The 26064-nt window shown below is 46.1% G+C and overlaps 1 protein-coding gene across 1 annotated transcript in view; it reads left to right on the top strand.

Moving 5' to 3' along the window:
• Window positions 1-26064, top strand: part of PIWIL4 (piwi like RNA-mediated gene silencing 4) — a 56762-nt gene that overhangs the window by 5667 nt on the left and 25031 nt on the right. The window contains exons 6-10 of the mRNA XM_065415879.1: window positions 1236-1316; window positions 1773-1970; window positions 3409-3520; window positions 5735-5858; window positions 23370-23487. Coding sequence (XP_065271951.1) covers window positions 1236-1316; window positions 1773-1970; window positions 3409-3520; window positions 5735-5858; window positions 23370-23487 — 633 coding nt within the window. The remainder of the gene's footprint in view (window positions 1-1235; window positions 1317-1772; window positions 1971-3408; window positions 3521-5734; window positions 5859-23369; window positions 23488-26064) is intronic.

The following is a 26064-nucleotide window of genomic DNA, read 5'->3' as shown; positions in this document are numbered from 1 at the left end:
CTTTTTTTCCTTTTGACTATGTGTCACTGATCTGGATGTGGTCTTTTTCTTTTTAATTTTTTTTCTTGCACAGTAGATTGTGAGATTTACTAGATATAGTTTAATTTTCAGGTCCAGATTGCTGTATTGAAACCTGAGCAGTTTCTAGAAGATAGCTTCGTTTGAAAAATTACTCCTGGGGGAATTCTGCGCCACTGCGCACACAGAATTCATGACCTTCGCAGATTTCTTTGCTTCACTGCAGAAAAGTGACTTCTGATGGGGAAGCAAAGGGAGGCCGCAGGAGTAGTCATGTGCCCTTCCCTGGCAGTGCAGACACGTCGGTTCAGGCGCCCAGAGCAGCCGGTAGAGACGGGGGTGAGGAGGAGGCTGGGCAGTCGTGTGTGTGTGTGTGAGAGAGAGACATTCCGTCCCTCTCGCTTGCTATTGCGGCACGCTCAGCGTGGAGGGGTAGGCATGGAGCAGGCTCTGTCCCCTCAGGCAGAGCAGAATTGTACCCATTGTTCTTAGTGAATTTCCCCCAGGAGTATAAAACAGGTGTAAAAGTTTTAAGGCTCCTTTACGTTGCCAGAGTGGTCTAAAGGAGCCTTATTATAAAGGACAGTGTGGCCTTCTAAAGGCTTATGGTGCTTTAGTGATTAGAACTGTTCTAAATTTTTGGACTGAAAAAATTTCCTATCAAAATGTGCTCCATGAACTGTTTGCTACTGACCTTTCTGGAGATGGTCCATAGCCAATATAAATTGTGAGTTTGATTCCCCAACCCTCACTTGCTCTTCAGTTGCCTATGATGTAACACTGAGCATATGGCTGCATATATTTGTGTTGACTAATAATTCAAAATAAAGGGTCAAACCTAACTACATTACTATTAGACAAAGGGGGCTTGGGGATTTCCTCCCATGCTCCCCACTCCCATTCTCCATCCATTGTATTGTAATTTAAATAAATTACCAAAATAATTGAAACTAGCATGATTATATTGTGTTAGTTTAACAAATGAAATTTGCAGAATTTTGCAGAATTTTAAAATATTGTGAGCAGAATTTTTAATTTTTTTGGTGCAGAATTCCCCTAGGAGTAAAGAATATAGCTAGATTTGAGACTTCTGTTGTGAATTTGGTTAACTTAAAATTTAATGATCTAATAATGAGTTAAAATATCATCTATTTTCAGTGTGTTCTAAGAATTATACTTGTTGTGTGATGTGTTGAAAAATATGCATTAATACATAGGGTTTTGAAAAAGCTGTCCATGTACCAAGTTGGACGGAACTTCTACAGTCCTTCAGACCCAGTGGAAATTCCCCAGCACAAGTAAGGTTTTTGGGTTTTTTCCTCCCTTTAATTCTAGAATTTTCTGATAACAGTTTATGGTAACATGTAAACCCTTTCCAGTACATCGTGCTGGAGAATAGTTTTAATGTCTGAGCCTTGTGTTTGAACAGAATCCCTGCCATCACACAGAGGATTTATTATTTTAATTCTTAGGATGTGCTGAATTATTAATACAAATTGCAGCAGGAACTTGGGTACAGAATCGCTACCATAAGGCAGAGCAGCAGGAGCTAGGGAAACCAGTGATGATACTCTTTGTATTACCAGTGTGAGAAGAGAGAGAGGTTATATGTCTTGCATGTTTGTGTAGCAATAAATATGCAAAACTTAATTTTAAACACATGGTAGCCAAGATGGTGGAAGTGGACCTACATTGTTAAATATGTGTTAATTCAAAAATAGTTATTTTAAATATTTTTCTTTGCATTCCGTAAGACTGACTCTTTGGCCAGGATTTGCTGTTTCCATTACACAGTTTGAGAACAGAGTGATGTTAAGTGCTGACGTGAGCCATAAAGTCCTTCGCAGTGAGACTGTTCTGGAATTCATGACAAGTCTGTATACCAGGATTGACAGCGCGTGCTTCATACAAACATGTGAAAAGGAGCTGGTAGGGCTTATTGTGCTTACGAGGTAAAGACATCACTATTTATTTTGCTGTTCTGTTGACTTAGGTGTCCTGTCAACTAGAACTATTTGTACATAGTGGCTTTTTGCACTTCTTTCTACTTAAAAAGTGGTAGTCTGTGTTAAAAGTTATAGTGATTTCTTATGTCATTCATAAACTAAGTGTTCATGAGGCAGGAGATGGCTGTCTATTAAGGATTATAGGTGTGTTTTGCAGTAGAAAGATCTGCAAAAGCAGGACAGCATGAAAGAAAGCGGAGTGTCCCATGAAGAGGACAAATGTGGAGATGGATAATGTATGTGGGGGAGAGCTGCTAGTTTGTGTGGATATTAGCCTGGTTTGAGAGGATATTGGAGACATGTCCAGGTCCCAAGGATATGTACCTCATGTGGGAGTGCATTGGGTGTCTCCGCCAGAAAAAGAACCTCCTATGGGAAGTGTCTTTAAGAGGGAGCCGCCCTATCACAGTATTGCTGCCCCTTGAAGGGGCAGTGGGCCATCAGTTTTCTCCCCTCACTGTGACCTTACTGTCTCTAGAAGATTGAGCTGGCCATTATTGACCCTTCCCCCTGCATGATCCTCCTGTTCTGTGGGAATTGGAGTGGGAGAAGCCAACCCTCCTCTCCCCCCCCCCCCCAGCAGAACCTGGATTTGTACAGGGTTTTGATTTCTTTTGCCTGCTACATGTACCACAGTGTGACTCTTAGCTTTCTTTTTTTATTCTGATGTTTAAACAGAACCTTCTGGTGTCTAATGTTGGGCCACTGTTCAACCCCTGTTGGGACTAGGTAGCACACCATTTTAGTCTGTTTAGTCTGTCTGTTTGGATTGCTCTTGTGGCACCTCTTCCTTCTGGCCTGGAAGGAGTGATGGATATGTACTCCTTGAATTTGATGACTTCAAAGCTTGCACACTGATCCTGCAAAGACATATGTATGTCATTATTTTTAGGGTGCTGTGAGTAATTCCAGTGGCCTCAATGGGAATACTTGCAGTAGATAAAATTAATGCATGCATATGTCTTTGCTGGTTTGGAGCCTTAGATTTTTTTTAAACATAATTCAGTGTAGTTAAAGTGATCACCAAGTTATTAGAGTAAATATGTATCTACTGGTACATCTATGTTAAAACTGTCTTTTGTAAATTAATCAGTCTGGTTTGCAGTAATATTTGATAAGATTTTTTTTTTAAAGTTTTTATTGTACTACTGAAAATTCATTAAAGGTGCAAGCTTTATCCTTTGAGAAAATATAGAAGACAACATCACATACAACTGTTAGGCGATATACTGATAATATTTGTTGTGTCATTCTAAGCTTCCCCCCCACATATTTCCAAATGGACAAGTCTCTATACTGGAGAAGGCTTATAACTACAGTCATTTATACCACACTTAAACAGGCCAAGCAATTAAATCCCCTCACTTATTCTGCATTTTCACAGATATAATAATAAAACCTACCGTATTGATGATATTGACTGGTGTGTGAAGCCAACTGACACATTTCCAAAACGTGATGGCACTGAAATCTCTTACGTTGATTATTATAAGCAGGTAGGTTAAAAACTAGGAAGCTGTTACAAAATAATATAAATTTTTTTTTTGATTGTTTTGATGCTTCTGAATGTACTGGCGCTGTAATTGTGGCAAGTATGACCAAGGTTTTCTATATTAAACACAAAAAAGGAACCATTTTTAGTAGTATGATGTACATTGGAAATACAGTACTGTTACATTTGGATGTTTAAAATTACTTTTACTAATAGACTCTGGTAACTCTTTGCCAGGCTCTAGGATGAGGAACTGTTTGTACAGTGTTTTGAAGATGAAATAGTTCTTTATAAGTGTGAAATATTATTAACAGCATTCTATATATTAGAGCGTTTGGCTTAACCTCTTATGAAAAGTAACAGAACTTTAACTTGTTCCATTGTCTTAAAGTATGCTCAGGACAGAGTGCTCTTGGCAAGTAAGAGCAAACATCGCTCCATCCATAAACATACATGCATAAAAAATAAGTTACAGTGAAATCCTAAGAATAATGATGTTTCACACTTACATGGTACTTATATATTTAAAGCACTTTATGAACATTAATAAAATCATGAGTACGCTTAGAGTGTGGCAAAAAGCATTTTCACACTCATCGCTACTATATTGCACAGTGTATTAGTAAAAGTAATTTTAAATATCTAAAAATCTATATTACCAATGTACAATAAGACTAGAAATAGTCCCTTTTTGTGTTTTAATATGCTTCAAAGCACTTAAACGTGCTAATATGGAAAAAATCTGCTCATACTCTTAAGATGCTGCGTGTACAATACACAATAAAAGGTGTTACATTTCATTAGTTCCTGTGCTGGAAACACAACTGTACAGTAGTTAGAATGCCATTGTTATCCATCTTTGCCCTTGTTCATATGTTTAAGGGCAGGCTTACGTTTGGTCTTATCGCAGGCATCCTATCCTAATCATATTTTGAGACATTAGATTGAGGTAAAGTATTGCTGCTTTTCATTTAAAGGTTTAATTAGGCCAAAAGATAAAATTGGGACTGTTACACTTGTTGGGTGCATTTGGCCTTGTACCTTCAAATATACTCTTCCTGAATGGTCTTATTGTTAGTGCCAGAGTAACTCCAGTAACTCCACTGATTTCTGTGGAGTTGCTCCTGATTTATACTGGTATAACTGATAACAGAATCTGGCCTTTCATTGTAATTATTGATGCAGATGTATAAAGTAGCTAGCTAGTCAGATACCTCCCTTTATGTCTATAGGTATAAAGTCACTTTATGCATTTTGGTTCCATTTTCTCCTTTGTTAGTGTCTGAGTTGTATTGGAGGTGATGGTGAATTAGAACCTCTGTCTTTATAATATGAACTGGTTCTTTACAAATACAAGAAAATACAGAAAGATAGGGATTGGCATGTTGATATGCAGAGAAGACAATACTTCATTCTTATCCCTTTTGGTTGGTCAGGAATCACTTTCAGTGGAAGCAAAAGATTATTCTAAATACACGTGGAAACCAGAAAAGGAACATAGTAGCTGATGGTGGCAGCAGCATGAGAACAGTAGCAGAAAATGTCATATAAGAAAACTTAAGATTCTGTACTGCCTTGTACCTTGTGTAGGTATTTAGACCTGTGTAAAATATTAGCCATTCCTATTTGGTAGCGATTAACACTCAGTGGAATCAGGCCCAATATCTCTCCAGAGAATAGTTTTGAATGATGTTAGAAGCACAGGATAAAAATGTAGGGCTAGATTCTCAGTGTACTGGACCCCACTCTCTGCCCTTCCCCCTAATCCTGGGGGCTGATAACTGGTGCAATTTAGAACAGTCTCAGGCCTGTTGTGAATTATGTCGAGTTAGCTGTGGTTCCTGAGGATCCATCCCCTGAGCTGGGGATAGCTGAAGCACTGCCTGCTTCGGCTCTTGCACTGTATGCCTTATACATCGGGAGAGTAAGGAATGATTGGTTTAGAAGTATCTATGCCAGTTTTACCACACAGGAATTCCTCTACACAAGAGGAATCCCATGTGGTTGGGAAAGTCTGCTTTCCTTCCCCTTTGTACCTCTGGAGTGGGGGAGTGCATGTATCTCTATATGTGGACAAGATTAATTTGGTCTTTATTGTACAGCCCAGAACACAGCCACTGGAATAGCTTACAGCTTATGAGCAGATTTGACTAATTATCTGGAATGTGGTGCAGTGTCTCCTGATTAACCTTTTCCTCAATAATATTTCACCTTACAGCAGTATGATATAGTCCTGACTGACCTAAATCAGCCTATGCTGGTTAGCCGATTGAAAAGTAAGCAGAATAGCACTGTTGAACCACGTGTTGTCCACCTGATCCCTGAGCTGTGCTATCTAACAGGTAAACCACACTTAACTTATAATTCTTGTCTGATCCAGCAGCCAAGTAATGTAGTCTGACAGCAAAAGAGGACAAGGAGCACTTGGAATGGTATTTACTTAGCAAAATGATAGTATATTAAACTTACTCTGACTCAGTATGATGGGAAAGCATGAGGCAGAACCAGACCTAGCTGCTGAATAGAACAGCTCCTTAGCTTATGTGTCATATGGAAACTGCACTAGGGCCTCTGAGGGTATGTCTACACAGCATTTGGGAGCGAGCCTCCCAGCCCGGTTGATAGACTCAGGCTTGTGGTAGTTCTGTAAAAATGGCTGTTTGAAGTTGCAGCTTGGGCTGGAGCTCTGGTTCTGAAACCTAGAGAGGAGGCATGCTCGGAGACTTGCTGCTGTGGGCTGTGTAGACATACCCTTAGATTCAACTTGGGATGGGGTTGGAGAGAACCAAGCACTCCTAATACCGCAAAGTCCTGGGTTAATTAGGGAGAGGAATATGACAGACACCAGTATCACCCCACTGCCCCCAACATAAGATGTTCTCCTTACGCCATTCAGGGTCCCTATGTTGGGGGGGGGCAGTGAGGACCTAATGAGGTGATAGAGACAAGTAACCCTCACACGATTAAACAATAATAGAATACCATTTATTTAAATATTTTTGGATGTTTTCTACATTTTCAAATATATTGATTTCAATTACAACACAGAATACACAGTGTACAGTGTTCACTTTATATTTAATTTTTATTACAAGTATTTGCACAGTAAAAAAAACAAAATAAATAGTATTTTTCAGTTCACCTAATACAAGGCCCGGCTTGACAAAGCCCTGGCTGGGATGATTTAGTTGGGAATTGGTCCTGCTTTGAGCAGGGGGTTGGACTAGATGACCTCCTGAGGTCCCTTCCAACCCTGATATTCTATGATTCTATGATTCTAAGTACTGTAGTGCAGTCTCTTTATCATGAAAGTTGAACTTACAAATGTAGAATTATGTACAAAAAAACTGCATTCACAAATAAAACAATGTAAAATTGTAGAGCCTGCTAGTCCACTCAGTCCTACTTCTTGTTCAGCCAATCGCTCAAACAAACAAGTTTGTTTACATTTGCGGGAGATAATGCTGCCCACTTCTTGATTACAATGTCACCTGAAAGTGAGAACAGGTGTTCTCTTGGCACTGTAGTAGCCATCGTCACAAGATATTTAGGTGCCAGATGCACTAAAGATTCATATGTCCCTTCATGCTTCAACCACCATTCCAGGGGACATGCATCCATGCTGATGACTGGTTCTGCTTGATAACGATCCAAAGCAGACCGTGTGGACCGACGCATGTTCATTTTCATTATCTGAGTCAGATGCCACCAGCAGAAGGTTGATTTTCTTTTTTGGTGGCTTGGGTTCTGTAGTTTCTGCATCAGAGTGTTGCTCTTTTAAGACTTCTAAAAGCATGCTGCACACCCTGGCCATCTCAGATATTGGAAGGCACTTCCGATTCTTAAATCTTGGGTCGAGTGCTGTAGTTATCTTTAGAAATCTCACATTGGTACCTTCTTTGCGTTTTGTCAGATCTGCTGTGAAAGTGTTCTTAAAATGAACAACATGTGCAGGGTCATCATCCGAGACTGCCATAACGTGAAATATATGGCCGAATGCAGGTAAAACAGAGCAGGGGACATACAGTTCTCCCCCAAGGAGTTCAGTCACAAATTTAATTAATGCATTATTTTTTTAACCAGCATCATCAGCATGGAAGCATGTCCTCTGGAATGATGGCAGAAGAGTGAAGGGGCATACAAATGTTTAGCATATCTGGCACGTAAATACCTTGCAATGCCGGCTACAAAAGTGCCATGCAAATGCCTGGTCTCACTTTCTGGTGACATTGTAAATAAGAAGAGGGCAGCATTATCTCTTGTAAATGTAAACAAACTTGTTTGTCTTAGCGATTGGCTGAACAAGAAGTAGGACTGAGTGGACTTGTAGGCTCTGAAGTTTTACATTGTTTTGGTTTTGAGTGCAGTTACGTAACAAAAAAATTCTACGTTTTAAGTTGCACTTTCATGACAAAGATTGCACTACAGTCAGTACTTGTATGAGGTGAATTGAAAAATACTATTTATTTTGTTTATCATTTTAAGTGCAAATATTTGTAATAAAAATAATATACACTTTGATTTCAAATACAACACAGAATACAATATATATGAAAATGTAGAAAAACATCCAACATATATAATAAATTTCAATTGGTATTCTATTGTTTAGCAATGCGATTAATCACGATTAATTTTTTTGAGTTAATCGCGTGAATTAACTGCGATTAATCGACAGCCCTAAACAGTTATTTAGTTTAAACTAGAAACAGGAGCCTATATGAGATATGTCTAGGTATATGTGTGCTTGGGCAATTCGCTTACCCTCACTGTTTGTTTCCTAATTTGTAAAATAAGGATAAATAATACCTGTCATACAGGTGTGTTGAGAGGCTTAATTGGCTAGATCTTATTTTGATTTAAAACAGTTGTAAATCAGGAGCAACTCAGTTGAAGTTGATAGGTTTACACCAGTGCGAGATCAGAATCAGGACCCTGGTGATCATATAGTGCTTTGAAAATGTAAAATGCTACATACATTCTAATTATTATTTTGTTTACAGGAATTCGCTTTAACCAACAGGTTCAACAGTGATTCGCATGACACAGACTCAGATTCATTTTCTTACATTTCAAGACAGTGATAATCTTTTCAGTACTTTATATGCTATGTGGAGTTACGTTATCTAAGGGAAGAGAAAAATTAGATTGGTATCATGGGTTCTCATATGGGTCACTGTTAGTTTCTTTACAAGAGTTGTGTGTGTTTTTAATTGACCATTTTATTCTGCCAGAATTTAGCAGTTATTTTCCCTGTCACTAAACAGCTTCTTTAAATATTCATGAGTGAAGTGCTGTGTACATGCTGCACTGGTGAGAACTAGGCTCATATTTTAGATATTCAGGAAGTGGGAGAACTTTCACATGTTTGCTTTGCAGAAAATGGAGGAGTTCTTCAAGTGCTTGTTCATGTTGATGCTATGTTAGGTGTGCGTGCCCATGTGGCTGCTGGAGATTTTTGCCTTAGTGGTATCTGTAGGGCTGAGTCTGGTGCCTTCTGGAGCCTTGCGTTCACGCACCGGTATATGAGGTGCTGCCGGCCCTGTGCCCTCTCAGTTCCTTCTTACCGCCTGTGACAGTTGCTGGAACGCCTTTCCTCTTGCGACTGCAAGTGCTTACAGTGGTTCTCTGTCATAATTTCTTGTATATAGTTGTTCAATAGAATTAGTATTTTGTAGTTAGTAAGTTAGAGTTAGTTAATGGTCCCATTAGGGATGTTCCAGTCCCCGGGTTTCAAAGTGTGTTCCGCTTGCCATAAGACTATGCTGGTCAGTGACTCCTATAGAAGCTGTCTGAAGTGTTTGGGGAGACGCACGTTTAAGATAAGGGCAGAATTCGTAAGAACTTTAGACCAAGGACAGAGGTATCTGTTTGAAAGCCCTCCTGATGGAGGCGGCTCTGAGACCGGCTTCAGAATCATCCCATTCTGACTCTGCACCGGGCATGTTCGCATTGGTACGGAATGCTCCACCAGCACTGGGCTCACCCTGGCACCATTCGCCATCGCTGATGCCAAGAAAGAGGTGGAAAAAACAGCGGGGGTGCTCCCCAGCGCTGAGCAAGGACAGGAAAGGGAGGGCAGATAAATGACCTGTGTTGGGCCACCTGCCTTCTGTGGAGTGGCAAGGGGCAGCCTCTTCACCAAGGGCCCCGAGCAGCACCAATCGCCGACTCCTCGAAGGTCCTCGACATGGTCTCCAGCTCGGTGCCACTCTCCACCATCTCGACTCTGGTACCGGCCTACGCGGTACCGTTCTCCGGAACGCTGCCGGTCACCTTCCTCTTAGCACTGCTTTCCGGCCTCTTGTCAGGGCTGACATAGGGAGGCACTGACAGCCCCGCCATGATCCCCGAGGGAGGAGTCCTCCTCGGAGTCGGAGGGGGAGTTCAGTTCGCAGCCTCAGAAGCATTGGTCAGCCTGGGCACTGGACTTTAGAGCTGGACCCGCAGCTCCCCATGATGCCAGACCCGTACTCTCACTGATCATCCGCAGCCACATTCGAGAAGCAGTCCGTGGCACTGCCTGCACTGGTGAAGGAGCCAGACTTGGTCTCTGATGCTGGTACTGAAGGGCAAGTGTCGGTCCAAGGGAGACTTCCCGGTAGAAGGTGCCACAGCCCCTCCCTTGGTATTGTCGTCATCCTTCTCATCCCCGGATGAGGCAGTTGCAGGTTCCTCCCACCCACTCCCACCAGATGACTTTCGGCCCACCAGGAAGAGCTCAGAGCCAACACATAGCCTCTTTGTCATACTGGTGGCTGCAGCACTCTCTAAGGTATGCTGCCAGTGCATGAAGGGGTGCTAAAAGTGGTCAAGGCCCTTTGGCAGACCCCGTCCCCTTTGCCACCAATGTCTAAGAGGGCAGAAAAGAAATTTTATGTGCTTGCCAAACGCTGTGAATATTTATATTCACACCCACCTCCAGCATCTCTGGTAGTGTTTGTTGCAAATGAGCAGGACAGGCAAGCGCCACACCTAAAAACAAGGACGCTAGAAAACTGGACCTCTTTGGGGGGAAAATTTATTTTACTGTCAGTCTCCAACCTAGGATATCTAACCAGCAGCCGTTGTTGGGGAGATATAATTACAATATCTGGGATTCGTTGAGTAAATTTAAGGACTCCCTGCCACAAGAACTTGGACAGGAGTTCGCATCCATCCTGAAGGAGAGTAGAACGGTAGCTAGAGCCTCTCTCCAGATGGCATTGGATGCGGCTGATTTGGCGACCAGGTCAATGACCTCCGCTGTATCCATGAGACGCAACTTAAGGCTGTCCCAAGAAGTGCAGCAGTCCATTCAGAACCTTCCATTTGAGGGCAAAGTTCTGTTTTCAGAGCAAATGGATACCTGGCTGCACGAACTGAAAGATTCCTGTGCCACACTTCGCTCCTTGGGACTGTACATGCCGCAGGCCGACATTTCCGGCTGCCTTCACCGCCTAGATTCTCGGGTCCACCACGGCAGAGCTCCTACAAGAGAAGGGACAGACACAAAGGTTTTAAATGTCGTCATCCCACCCTGTCATCCTCCAGCTGCCCAGTTGGGGCCCGCACGACACCCAGGTGGCCGAGGGCCAGCATTTTGAGGGTGCACTCGAGGACGGTATTTCAGGCTGGCTCCAGGATCCATCCCCCCTTCTGTTTCTGAACTGCTTGTCTCCTTCCCTCACTGCATGGGCTCTGGTTACCTCAGACCGATGGGAGCTCAACACCATTGCAACTGGCTACACCCTGCAGTTTTCCTCCATTCCTCCTTCCCTGTCCCTTTTCAGGGACCCTTCTCACGAGCAACACCTCGTCCAGGAGGTAGAAACTCCTACAGATTGGAGCCATAGAGGAAGTTCCTCAAGATATGAGGGGAAAGGGGTTTTATTCCCAATATTTCCTAATCCCAAAGGCCAAAGCAGGGGTCGGCAACGTTTGGCACGCGGCTCGCCAGGGTAAGCACCCTAGCGGGCCGGGCCAGTTTATTTACCTGCTGACGCGGCAGGTTCGGCCGATCGCGGCCCCCACTGGCCGCGGTTCGCCGTCCCGGGCCAATGAGGGCGGCGGGAAGCGGCGCAGGCGAGGGATGTGCTGGCTGCGGCTTCCCGCCGCCCCCATTGGCCCGGGACGGCGAACCGCGGCCAGTGGGGGCCGCGATCGGCCGAACCTGCCGCGTCAGCAGGTAAATAAACTGGCCCGGCCCGCTAGGGTGCTTACCCTGGTGAGCCGCATGCTAAACGTTGCCGACCCCTGGGCCAAAGGCAGCTTCAGACCCATCCTAGACCTGCATCACCTCAACAAATATCTCAAGAAGTTGAGGTTCCGCATGGTCTCCCTGGCCTCCATCATCCCCTCTCTGGATCCGTTTCCTGTTTCCACATTTCTATTTTCCATGGACACAGGAGATTCCTCCAATTCGTAGTGGGCCAATGCCATTTACAATTTATGGTGCTTCCCTTTGATCTTTCATCTGCTCTGAGGGTCTTCACAAAGTGCATAGCGGTAGTGGCCGCTTACCTGAGACGTCAGGGAGTATAGATCTACACATACTTCAATGACTGACTTGTCAGAGGCAGGTCACAAGCCCAGGTTCTGCACAGCCTCAATCTGGTGTGGGCCACTTGTCAGGATCTGGGCCTGCTTATAAACAAGTGGAAATCAACCCTGACCCCAGTTCAGGAGATAGAGTTTGTAGGGGCACTACTCAATTCTACTCAGGCCAGGGCCTTTCTGCCAGAGTCCCGGTTCTGAGCCATGTCGGACCTCATCACGCACGTAAGAGCCTGACCGCTCGGGTATGCCTCAAGGTGCTGGGCGATATGGCAGCATGTACTTATGTGCTCCGGCATGCGCGTCTATGCCTCTGGACCCTGCAGACGTGGTTGGCGTTGGTTTATGCTCCCGGCAGACATGATTTGGATCTTATAGTCACAGTCCCATCCCACATCCTGTCATCCCTAACCTGTTGGACGGATCCCCGATCGGTGTTGGAAGAAATTCCCTTCATGGCCCAATCTCCATCGATGACATTGGTCTCCGATGCTTCAGATCTGGGGTGGGGATCCCAACTCGATGACCTCAGCACGCAAGGCCTCTGGTCACAGGAGGATCGTGCCCTCCACATAAATGTTAGGGAATTCAGGGCTATATGCTTGGCCTGCCAGGTGTTTCTTCGCTACCTGAGGGGCAGAGTGGTTCAAATCCTGATGGACAGTAGTGCCGTGATGTTCTATATCAACAAGCAAAGTGGAGCTCGCTTGTCAGCCCTATGCCAAGAGGCTCTCCAGTTACGGGATTTCTGTGTACAGCGTGCCATTCATCTTGTGGCGTCACACCTTCTGGGTGCCAGGAATGCGCTGGCAAATCTCCTCAGGAGGTCCTCTCATCTCGCTATGAGTGGTCACTACACCCAGAGGCAGTCAGTGTGATCTTCCAGAGGTGGGGGACTTCCCAGGTGGACCTGTTCGCGTCCAGGAAGAACAGAAAGTGTCACCAGTTCTGCTTGATCTGCCGGCTCAGCAGAGGTACTCTCTTCGATGCCTTCCTACTTCCATGGACGGAGGCACTACTATACACCTTTCCGCTGGTACCTCTGGTTCTTCTTCGAGTGCTTGCTTATGTCTATTCCATTTTAGGTGTACGCACGCCCATGTGAGATTTTTGCCTTAGCGGTGCCTGTAGGGTCGGCTGTGGTGCCCTCTGGAGTGCTATGTTCGTGGCACGGTATATCAGGCGCTGCCGGCCCTATGCCCTCTCAGTTCCTTCCTACCGCCCATGGTGGTCAGTCAGAGCTCCTTCTTTGCTCGTCAAGGACTTGTTACTTCCTTTTGGCTTTGTGTATAGTTATCTTTAGCGTTAAGTACCTATTAATTGTAGTAGTTAGTGTTAGTAGTTAGGTCCCAGCAGGGACTTTGCCTCCTGCGACTCCTGTAACAGGCCACCATGGTGGCTGTCTCAAGTGCCTGGGGGAAGCGCACGTTAAAGAGCAGTGCCACGTTTGTAAGAACTTTAGGCCTCGCATGCAGAAGGAGAGACACATCAGGCTTAGAGCCCTGCTTATGGAGTCCACCCGGCATCCAAGCCATCTCGGTACAAGTCTCCCAGCACCTCAGCATCAGCGCAAAGTGCGCCACTGGGGCCCTTCCAGCACTGCTCCATGTCGCCGGTGCCGAAGAAAAGGGCCAAGAAGCACGGTTCCCCGGCAACGACAAAGAAGGGTCAGTCAGCTGGGAGCAAGGAGCGGGCCCCAAGCCGGCTGCCTACACTGGAGCCTTGTGGTCGGCCCTCTCTGGTCGGGGCTGTCTGCCTGACAAAAGGTCCTCCTTTGACTCCTGTGAACGGGAATGGACCTACTCCCCTGCTGGCACCGATGCCTTCGAAGGCCCAGCCATCGAAGGAGCACAGGCCTCCGCCCGCGCAACCCAGAGCCACCAATACCACAGGCTTTGGCTAAGGCTCCCCAAGAGGGCAAACCAGCTGAAAGGCTCCTCAGGGAGCGGTGAGCGCTGCCAATCCTTTGAGACAATGGCGCGCTCTCCACCTCAGCACTACCAGTCGCCAATGCCTATGTTAAGATTGACGAGGACTTACCCCTGGTCACTGGCTCCGCAATCACAGTCACCGTTGTCTCAACGTGGCTCGCCGGGAGGGAGGTGCCAGTCCCCATATTACTGACACCAGTTACCGTCCCCAAGATCGTCGTCCCGGTGCCATTCCCGATCACAAACACCATGGGAATTATCTCCTTCCTGCCTCCAATCTCCTTGGCATTGCACCCGCTCACCATACCGTCAGCACCAGTCCCCTTGGGCGGGGCACTTATCTCCAGTATCAGTGGTCTCTAGGCAGACCCAGGCCTTGACAGCCCCTCCGTGGTCTCCAGAAGGGGGCTCCTCCGGTATCGAGCGCTGCTTCAGCCCGTCACCCTGGCCTCAGCAGCAGGACTGGGCATCGGAGCCGACAGCGGTGGCAGTTGGACATTGGCAGCCAGGGCAGTGGCCTGCTCAGTGGTAGTGTTGGAATTTCTGGAGGGTTCCAGTCATGGCGATGACCCCCTTGGTCCATTTGTCAGCCACCGCCATGGAACAGCGGCCACTAGCACCAGGCCTGGCACCGGAGGAGCACCCGGTGGCTGACCCTCAAGAGGCTGTGCCTACCCCGAAGCCATCCTCCCCAGCGGAGGAGGAGGAGGAACAGGCCCCCCCTCCACCCATACAGTCCTCCTTGTCCTCCCCCAATGAGGCGGTCGCAGGCCCATCCAGCACCAGCCCACCTGATAACTTTAAGGACCACCAGGCCCTGCTCTGGCGCGTAGCTGACAACCTGGGCTTGGAAGTGGAGGAGATGGCTGAACAGGAGGACACTCTGTTTAAGATCCTGTCAGCCTCAACCCCCGCCCGTATAGTGCTGCCAGTGCATGAAGGGGTCCTCAATATTGCCAAGGCCATTTGGCAGACGCCCTCTTCCATCCCTCCCAACTCAAAATGAACCGAGGAAAAGTACTTTGTTCCTGCCAAAAATTTGAGTATCTTTATACTCTCCCCATGGCTCACTGGTAGTTTCAGCGGCCAATGAAAAGGAGAAGCAGGTGCACTCCAATTCCGCCCAAAAAAACAAGGAGGCCAAGTGGCTGGACTTGTTCGGAAGAAAAATTTATTCAACGGCAAGTCTGTAGTTTTGGATGGCAAATCACCAGGCCCTCCTGGGCCATTGTAACTTAATGGGACACTCTCCTTAAATTTAAAAAGCAACAGAGGGTCCTATGGCACCTTTAAGACTAATAGATGTATTGGAGCATAAGCTTTCGTGGGTGAATGCCCACTTCGTCAGACGCACATCTTCGTCAGACGCATGTGCGTCTGACGAAGTGGGCATTCACCCACGAAAGCTTATGCTCCAATACATCTATTAGTCTTAAAGGTCCCACAGGACCCTCTGTTGCTTTTTACAGATCCAGACTAACACGGCTACCCCTCTGATACTTGACACCATGCAAGGCACTGCATTTAGCCATATGGAATGGAAATCTATCAACCTCATGAAGAAACTTGCACAGATACAGACACATGCATCTGACGAAGTGGGCATTCACCCACGAAAGCTTATGCTCCAATACATCTGTTAGTCTTAAAGGTGCCACAGGACCCTCTGTTGCTTTTTACAGATCCAGACTAACACGGCTACCCCTCTGATACTTAAATTTAAGGAGTCCCTCCTGCAGGAGCAGGCCCAGGAGTTTGGCACTCTTGTGCAGGAGGGCACGTCGGTGGCCTGCTGCGCCCTGCAAATGACGTGAGATGCAGCGGACTCAGTGGCAAGGGTGCTGGTGTCTGGGGTGGTGATGAGGTGCAGCTCCTGGCTTCAAACAGCTGGACTCTCCGAGGAGATGCAGACCTCCATTCAGGACCTTCCCTTTGATGGGAACGGTTTGTTTTCTGACCAAACGGATGCGAGGCTGCATGGAGTGAAGGACACTAAAGCAACCCTTGTTCTCTGAGTATCCACACGCCGCAGTCAGCGCGTAATTCATTCCGGCTGCCCCCGCCGCCAAGGTCATGGCATCTGCGTTCCAGACCTGCCAGGAGAAGGGATAGTGACACTGCCTTTAGTCGTCGCCGCCCTTCTGCCTCCTGCTCACCTGCGCAGTCTAGCCAGGCTAAACTTTCAGCAGGGCAGAAGTGCCTGTTTTGATGGCGCAGTTGAGAGCGACGCCCCAATGGATTCCCCGGATCCACTACCTTGCTTCAGTCGCCTTTTTCCTTACCACTCAGCCTGGTTGAGGATTACGTTGTACTGTTGGGTCCTGGACATAATAGCTTGGGGCTATACCTTGCAAGTTTTGGTCATCTCTCCTTCCCACCCCTCCACTTCCCCGTCCCTCTTCAGGACGAGCAACTCCTCGTTCAGGAGGAGTTGACAACCTTCTGCATCTGGGGGCCGTGGAGGAAGTTCCTCGAGAAATGAAAGGAAAGTGGTTCTACTCCTGGTACTTCCTAATCCCAAAAGCCAAAGGGGGCGCCAGACCCATCCTGGACTTGCGCTGCCTCAACAAGTCCCTCCAGAAATTGAAGTTTCGTATGGTCTCCCTGGCCTCCATCATCCCATCTCTGGATCTGGGAGACTGGTACGCCGCTCTCGACTTAAAGGACGCTTACTTCCATATTTCTATATTCCTGGGGCACAGGCGCTTCCTCCGTTTTGTGGTGGGAACGTGCCATTTCCAGTTCATGGTGCTTCCCTTTGGCCTCTCTTCGGCCACCACGGTGTTCACAAAGTGCATGGCGTTGGTAGCAGCAGCTTACTTCAGGCATCGTGGGGTCCACCTGTTTCCGTACCTCGATGACTGGCTCATCAAGGGCAGGTCTCCAGATCGAGTGTGGAGCAGCCTCGATCTGGTGCGTTCCACCTGCTGCAACCTGGACCTGTTAAAAAACATAGAAAAGTCCACATTAGTGCCAGTCCAGCGCATAGAGTTCATCGGAGCCGTTTTAGACTCCACACCATCCAGGGCCTTCCTACCGGAAGCACACTTTCAGCCACGTCGGACCTGATCTCCCATCTAAAGAACTACCTGCTCTCTACGGTCCACACCTGCCTACAGCTGGTGGGTCATATGGACGCATCTTGGCTCCACCTACGACCCCTACAGATGTGGCTCGCCTTGGTCTAAGTTTCCAACAGACACGCCCTGGACCGGGTAGTCAGGGTACCAGACCGCGTCCTTTCATCCCTGAACTAGTGGCTAGAACCCTGAGCGGTGCTGCAGGGAGTTCCCGTTGCTGACTGTGATATCCGATGCCTCGGCTCTGGGATGCAGAGCCCATCTGGGCGAGCTCAGCACCCAGGGCCGCTGGCTGCGGGACGACCTAACCCCTCCACATCAACGTCAGGGAGCTCAGAGAAGTTCACCTGGCCTGCCAGGCCTTCTTGCCCCACCTAAAAGGCAAGGTAGTGCAGGGCCTGATGGACAATACCGCTGCAATGTATTACATCAACAGGCAGGGCAGGGCCAGGTCTTTGGCCCTTTGTCAGGAGGCCCTCAGCCTTTGGAACTTCTGTGTGCGGCATGATATTCATCTGGTGGCTGCCCACTTGCCTGGTGTCAAGAACATCATGGCAGATCGCCTCAGCAGAGCCTTCTCATCTCGCCAAAAATGGTTGCTCCATTCAGAGGTGGTCAGCCTAATCTTCCGCAGCTCGGGGAGTCCCCAGGTGGACCTGGCAGGTGGGGGAGTCCCCAGGTGGGCCTGCTTCCAGGTGGGCCTTGCTTCCAGGCAGAACAGAAAGTGCAACATGTTCTATTCCCTGCAGGGCAGGGACAAGGGATCCCTGTCAGACGCCTTCTTGCTTCCATGGTCAGGAGTGCTGATATATGCCTTCCCGCCAGTGCCCCTAATTCACAGGGTCCTGATAAAAGTGAAGCAGGACAAGGCGAGCATCATCCTCATAGCCCCGACGTGGCCTTGCGAACACTGGTTCAGCATGTCGCTCAGTCTTTCGACAGCCGCCCCGCTGCAGCTGCCTCTTTGGACGCATCTGTTGGCCCAGAACCACGGCATCCTGCTGCATCTGAACCTGGCAGTGCTGCACCTGATAGCATGGCTACTGCATGGCTGAATTTGGACGAGTGAGCATGCTCTGTTGGTGTCCAACAGGTCTTGTTGGACAGCAGGAAGCTTTCCACCAGGGCGACCTACCTGGCAAAGTGGAAACGGTTCACGTGTTGGGCCTCGGATTGACAACTTTGGTCAGAGGAGGCCCCGCTGCAACACGTCCTGGACTATTTACTGCACCTCAAGACCCAGGACCTGTCACTCTCTTCGGTTAGAATCCACCTGGTAGCCATCTCGGCATTCCATCCTCCGTTTCAAGGTTGGTCGATCTTCGCCCGTCCTATGATGGCACGGTTCTTAAAAGGTCTGGAGCGCCTCTACCTGCATGTCGAGGACCTGGTCCCCCCTTGGGACCTGGATCTTGTGTTGTCAAGGCTCATGGTTCCTCCCTTTGAGTCCCTGGCTTCGTGCGCCCTCCTGCTTCTCTCTTGGTCGCCATAACTTCGGCCTGCAGGATGTCCAAGATCAGGGCGCTCACTTTGGAGCCACCCTATACAGTCTTCTACAAGGTCAAGGTCCAGCTGCATCTGCACCCGGCCTTCCTGCCCAAGGTCGTCTCCCAGTTTCATACAGGTCAGAATGTGTACTTACCGGTCTTCTGTCCAAAGCCTCATGCGTTGGACGAGGAACACAGGCTACACACCCTGGATGTCTGACAGGTGCTGGCCTTCTACATAGATAGGACCAAGCCTTTCTGTAAGTCAACGCAGCTGTTGGTTTCTGTCGCAGACAGGATGAAGGGTTGCCCAGTGTCTACCCAAAGAATTTTGTCTTGGATCACGGCCTGCATCCGTTACTGTTATGAGCTGGCAAAGGTGGCCCCGCTGGCGATCATGACGGCCCACTTGATTAGGGCGCAGGCGGCCTTGGTTGCCTTCTTGGTGCAAGTGCTGATCTAGGAGATCTGTCTGGCTGGGCTTATTCTCACAGAGCCATGGCTGTCTGTTGCACCCAAAGCTAGCATCCCTGCGCCTGACAGCGTGGCTGAATGTGGAGAAACAAGCATGCTCAACGCAAGTTTAGCAAGTTCTGATGGGTAGCACAAAGCCATCCACCAGGGTGACCTACCTAGCCAAATGGAAGTGCTTTACAAAGTGGGCCTCAGACCGGAACCTTTGTCCTTCCTGGGCCTCATTACAATCCATCTTCGACAATCCATCTTGGACTACCTTGGACTAATTAAAGTTCACCTGGCAGCCATCTCAGCCTTCTACCCTCTGTTCCAAGGGAAATCAGTTTTCTGTAATGACACGGTGTGATAAATGAAGTGGGGGGAGAGCTCCCTTTTATGGACACCCACCCAGCCAGTTAGCTATAAAGTCCCTCTTGGTGGCTGCTTGCTTTACCTGTAAAGGCTTAAAAAAGTCCCCGAGGTAAAGAAAAGGGAGTGGGCCCCTGACCGAAAGAGCCAACGGGAAGGCTAAAACTTTTTAAAATAGGGGGAAAAGCTTTCCTTTTGTGTTCTGTGGTTGTTCTCCGGAGAGAGGGGAACAGAGCAAAGTTAGGGCTTATGACTATGCTGTAAAAAGCTTTTTGCCAGGTATGGAAATCATCAGATTATACCTAGAACTACCCAAACATGTAAGTAGATTAGGAAATGTCTAGAAAGACACGATTAGGTTTATTTCTTTTCTGTGCTAACCCCAGATGCTTTTGTTTGTGTGTAACCTTTAAGCTGAACCCCCAAGAAAGCTATTTTGGTTGCTTAATTTTTGGAATTCGCTTTTAAAATCTAGCAAAAGCCTAAGTTCCAGGTGTATTTTCTTTCTTTTTGTTTTTAATAAAATTTACCTTTTTTAAGAACAGGATTGGATTTTGGTGTCCTAAGAGGTTTGTGCATACGTTGTTAAATTAGCTGGTGGCAGCTAATTTCCTTTGTTTTCTTTCTCAGCTCTTCCCTGGAGGGGAGTAGGGTGAAAGGCCTTGAGGGTACCCCACAGGAAGGAATTCCCAAGTGCGCCTTCCTGCAATCCGAAAAAGGGGTTTGCATTTGGGTGGTGGCAGCATTTACCAAGCCAAGGTCAGGGAGAAGCTGTAACCTTGGGAGTTTAATACAAGCCTGGAGTGGCAAGTATTAATTTTTAAAATCCTTGCGGGCCCCCATCTTCTGCACTCGAAGTGCCAGAGTGGGGAACCAGCCTTGATATATAGCAATCAGGTTCCTAAAGGGACTAGAAAGGCTTTACCTTCAAGTTCGTGACCCTATCCTGCCTTGGGGTCTGAATGTGGTGCTGTCAAAGGCCATGGGCCCCCCGTTCGAGCTATTAGCTTCTTCTTCTCTGCTGCTCCTTGTTGTGGAAGGTCTCTTTCCTGGTGGCAATTACTTCAACCCAGAGAGTCTCCGAGATTAGAGCGCTGACATTGGAACCCCCATATACGGTGTTATACAAGGACAAGGTCCAGCTGCTGCTCCACCCAGCCTTTTTAACAAAGGTGGTGTCACAGTTCCACAATAATCAGGACACGTTTCTACTGGTGTTCTTTCCGAAACCTCACAAATCCAGCAAGGAGCGCAGGTTGCATACTCTGGATGTTAGATGGGCCTTGGCCTTCTACATCGAAAGAACTAGACCCTTCTGTAAGTCGACACAGCTCTTTGTCGCAGTGGCAGACAGTCTGAAAGGTCTGCTGGTCTCCTCAGAGAATTTCCTCGTAGATAACCACCTGCATCAAGTTCTGTTATGAACAAGAAAAGATGTCACTACCAGCGATTGTAACCGCTCACTCCACCAAAGTGCAAGCCTCATCATCAGCCTTCCTCACACAGGTGCTGATTCAAGACATCTGGAGAGCCGCTGCTTGGTCTTCAGTCCATGCCTTCGCATCCCATTATGACATCACACAGCAGGCTCGGGACGATGTCAGCTTTGGCAGAGCAGTGTTGCAAACAGCACATCTGTGAACTCAGAGCCCACCTCCAGGGATACTGCTTGTGAGTCACCTAACATGGAATCGACATGAGCAAGCACTCGAAAAAGAAAAGACGGTTACTAACCTTTTGTAAATGTTGTTCTTTGAGATGTGTTGCTCATGTCCATTCCATGACTCGCCCTCCTTCCCTGCTTTCGCAGTTGACAGCAAGCAAGAACTGAGAGGGCACAGGGCAGGCAGCACCTCATATACCAGCGCATGAGCACAGGGCTCCTGGAGGCACCAGAGCTGGCCCTACAGATACCACTAAGGCAAAAATATCCAGCAGCTGTGCACGTCGGTGCGCGAACACCTGGAATGGAATGGACATGAACAACACATCTTGAAGAACAATGGTTATGAAAAGTTAGTAACCATCTTTTACCTGCAGTCTACTTACAAACTATTATACACTTAAAACAAGATATTTGTAAATTGCATCCAGAGCTATGAAGATGGAATAAACAGCATAAGCCTCTTTGCTAAAGAAATTTCTGTTTATGTTGCATATGAGGCAATGATCAGAAATAAGCAACCTCTCACTTCTCAGCTATTTCTTTTAGGAGATGGGCATCTCTCACTGATTTAATCTGGGGTAACTACACTAAATGCATATTGAGCATTGCTCCTTGTCAGTTTCAGACTAGAGAAGAGCATGGGTCTGGCACAATTTAAGGTTCACAAATTGGCAGCAGTATGAAACATAGCAGCAAATTATATGCTTTTTGGATTGATACTCACTTTGAAACCAATCAAAAGCCCTATATACAGCAGGCCAATTTTGCTTTCAGTTACACCACTTTAAATCTGGAGGAACTCCATTGAATGCAATGTGAAATTGACAAGAAGCCATACTAAGACACTGGCCAGGGTTGTGAAGACCAGGAATACTTTTTGAAGAGTGTATATTTGTATAAATTAAGGATGCCTCAAATAGATTACACTGTCTCAGTGATAACTTGTGAAAACACTCAAGGCTGCACAATACATGTACCAAAATGTTGATGTAAATCTAAAAGAAAAACTACAGCAGTGACCTGAGATTTACAGTTTTTGGTGGAAGGGGTTACAGCTATTATCAATTGGACACTTCATCTAGTGCAGGGGTGCCGAAGGCGGCACGCGAGCTGATTTTCAGTGGCACTCACACTGCCCGGGTCCTGGCCACCGGTTCGGGGGCTCTGCATTTTAATTTAATTTTAAATGAAGCTTCTTAAACATTTTAAAAACCTTATTTACTTTACATACAACAATAGTTTAGTTATATATTATAGACTTATAGAAAGAGACCTTCTAAAAACGTTAAAATGTATTACTGTCACGTGAAACCTTAAATTAGAGAGAATAAATGAAAACTCGGCACACCACTTCTGAAAGGTTGCCGACCCCTGATCTAGTGTTTTCCCCTTTATTGGGCAACCACTTTTATGTCATCTTTTTTGGCAATAACTTCAACATCATGCATGCCAAAAGAATAACCTGCATTCTTTCAAGATTGATAGCAGATGTCATCTTTTAACTCATAAGATAAGTTCTCCATAGGTGGCATCTGTCCAACCAGGAATTTGAACCATTTAACTTTGGGCTTGTGTTCACTACCGGGGTAAGTTGACCTAAGTTGCGCTACTCCAGCTACGTGAATAACGTAGCTGGAGTCAACGTAGCTTAGGTCAACTTACTCCAGTGTCTTCGCTGCACTGTGTCGACGGGAGACACTGTCTGGTTGACTTACCTTAATCTTCTCTGGGAGCTGGAGTACCAGAGTTGACTGGAGAGTGCTCTGCCGTCGATTTAGCGGGTCTTCACTATATCCACTAAATGGACCTCTGCTGCATCGATTGCAACAGCTTCAATCTCCCTGTAGTGAAGACCAGTCCTCAGTCTTGCATCCAATTCCCTACTAGTGGGAAGTTTGCACAGTGGCAAAATGGCTGTCTGCTAAACCAAAGGATGCTTTTTTTATGAGGAATTAAATATTAATAGCTAGGGAGGTTAAATGTTAATAGCTAGGGAAGCTCCCAACTAAGAATTGCACACATCCTTCTATTTTTATCTCACCTCCTCTTCCCTTATCCCAACCTTCTTGTTTTAGATCGTAAGTTTTTTGGGGCAGGGATTGTCAATTTTCTGTGTTTATACAGTACCTAGCATAAAGAATCGCAATCAGGTTGAAGCCAGTAGGGGACACCACAATATATCCGTTAAGTAATAATATAGCATCAGATACCATGATGATAGGCCTGGTATGAACACATAAATACTCAAGATCAGTGCTGATGCTATCCTTTTTCTGGATTTTTTTTTTGGGGGGGGGATGCTTTCTGACATATTCATTATCATTATTAGGTTTGACCAGCCGGGCAATTTCTGACTTCCGTCTGATGAAGGATCTGGCTCAAGTAATGCATCTGAATCCTGAGCAAAGACAGCAAAGGCTGTCTCGGCTTGTTGACAACATTCAGAGGTAATTTAATATAACAAAACCCGCCTTTAGGACCAAAATTAGACTTCTGCCTGAGATGTTAAGTGAAATGAGTTGTGTGATCTTTTGACAGTCTGTAGTTACCTGTTCTGCTAAAATGCCATGCCATCTCATTCTATGATTCGTCATCGTAGCACAGATGTAGAAGATGAGGAATGGCTTACCAAAACACTTGCTACTACTACAAAAAAAAGCTGTGTACCTAAAATCATGTGACAGCCTGGTTTCAAGCTTGTAAGGACTGTAGAAAGATTTTGGGACACAGTTAAAATATAATTTGCTGTTCTTTACACTATAATTTGGAGCACATTGCTGTCACCCTCAGCAAGTTTGCAGATGACACTGAACTGGGAGGAGTGGTAGATACGCTGGAGGGTAGGGATAGGATACAGAGGGACCTAGACAAATTAGAGGATTGGGCCAAAAGAAATCTGATGTGATTCAACAAGGACAAGTGCAGAGTCCTGCACTTAGCATGGAAGAATCCCATGCATTGCTACAGACTAGGGACCGAATGGCTAGGCAGCAGTTCTGCAGAAAAGGACCTAGGGTTACAGTGGACAAGAAGCTGGATATGAGTCAACAGTGTGCCCTTGTTTCCAAGAAGGCTAACGGCATTTTGGGCTGTATAAGAAGGGGCATTGCCAGCAGATCGAGGGACGTGATCATTCCCCTCTATTCGACATTGGTGAGGCCTCATCTGGAGTACTGCGTCCAGTTTTGGGTCCCACACTACAAGAAGGATGTGGAAAAATTGGAAAAAGTCCAGCGGAGGGCAACAAAAATGATTAGGGGTCTGGAGCACATGACTTATGAGGAGAGGCTGAGGGAACTGGGATTGTTTAGTCTGCAGAAGAGAAGAATGGGTGATTTGATAGCTGCTTTCAACTACCTGAAAGGGGGTTCCATAGAGGAAGGATCTAGACTGTTCTCAGTGGTACCAGATGACAGAACAAGGAGTAATGGTCTCAACTTGCAGTGGGGGAGGTTTAGGTTGGATATTAGGGAAAACGTTTTCACTAGGAGGGTGGTGAAGCACTGGAATGTGTTACCTAGGGAGGTGGTGGAATTTCCTTCCTTAGAGGTTTTTAAGGTCAGGCTTGACAAAGCCCTGGCTGGGATGATTTAGTTGGGGATTGGTCCTGCTTTGAGCAGGGGGTTGGAGTAGATGACCTCCTGAGGCCCCTTCCAACCCTGATATTCTATGATTCTATGATTTTAACTGTGTCGGGGACAACTATGTTGTAAATGGGCCCCCAGTCTGGTTGATTTTTCTGTAGTATAGATGGGATCAAAAATAAGAGAATGCATCACTAGTTTAGCCTTCTGGGAAAGTAAGGTTACTAGCTGAGTAGCTATAATGACTATTAATTATTTGGAGGATATTAGCTCAGTTTACATTACTGGTAGTTTCTTCATTTAGGGCTCAATCCTGCACCCATGAAAGTCATTGGAAGCGTTGCCATTGACTTCCATCAGTGCAGCACCAGACCTTTAAAATACTCTATGTGCAATCAGATACTTGCATCAGTGCATAGATATGTTGGGGATGTATTCTAAGCACCCATTTAAAAAATGTTTGGCCATTAAATTAAGGTGTAAGTTATACACACACACACCTATAAATATTTTATTCGTAAATAATGGAATAGGATGGAAGAGTGAACATTCTACCTACATCATTGAATACTTTTACTAGGTTTGTACAGTAATCACTGGGGTGGACTGATGCTGGTAGAACAGATGGGCTCTGATACTTAATGCTATAATTATTTCTGTATACCTGACCATATATATAACCGCTCTTATTGTACTAGCACATCTGCTTATTTTACCTTTTTTATGCAGTGGAAATTATTTTAATCAGTTTTATTGCTTTACCAGCTATTTTTTTTAAATAGTGTATTACTTTGTTTTGACTGCCTTTTAGCCAGTCTAATCCTTTAAAAGATATTTGTTTAAATGGGCTCCACTGTATTTATATACTTAAACTGTGTATTATCAATGTAATATATTGACTAGTGTGGACAGTTGGGGGAGATGAAGGTGAGTGGTAGCAAGGCCTAAGTGCTGGAGTGATACATTGAAGAAAAGAGGAGAATGAGAGAGCTGTAATGGGACACAAGAATAGGAGGGCTTGACAGTTGTGAGGGAGAGAGTTAAGGAGAGAAAAGTACAGGTCTTGTACTTGAAATAATGCATTACTTTATTTAAAATGAACAAGCAGCTTTGAATTCAGTATTAGAATTTTAGCAACTACATACACTTACTCTTATGATTTATGATATGAGTAGATCCCCTAGATGGAGTTAAAGTACCATAATTCTTAGTTAGCTGTTGATGGTTTTATATTTACAGTGCACTAGGCTGGATAAAATCTAGACAACTTAGTGTATTCTACATACTTAAACATAATGTAGTACTCAGGCCCACTAGTTTAACTAGCTGACATTGATTACTGGTGGTGTTTAGTTTTTTCCTTTATTCAGAAGTTCTGAAACCTTTAGAAATGATCATGTATAGAGCACCCATATTACATTTATTTTATTCTGATGGAAT

The sequence above is a fragment of the Emys orbicularis genome, chromosome 1 (assembly GCF_028017835.1).
Source record: "Emys orbicularis isolate rEmyOrb1 chromosome 1, rEmyOrb1.hap1, whole genome shotgun sequence".
Taxonomy (NCBI): domain Eukaryota; kingdom Metazoa; phylum Chordata; order Testudines; family Emydidae; genus Emys; species Emys orbicularis.
The sequence above is the reverse complement of the archived record's forward strand: the minus strand, read 5'-3'. Positions and strand labels throughout refer to the sequence as shown.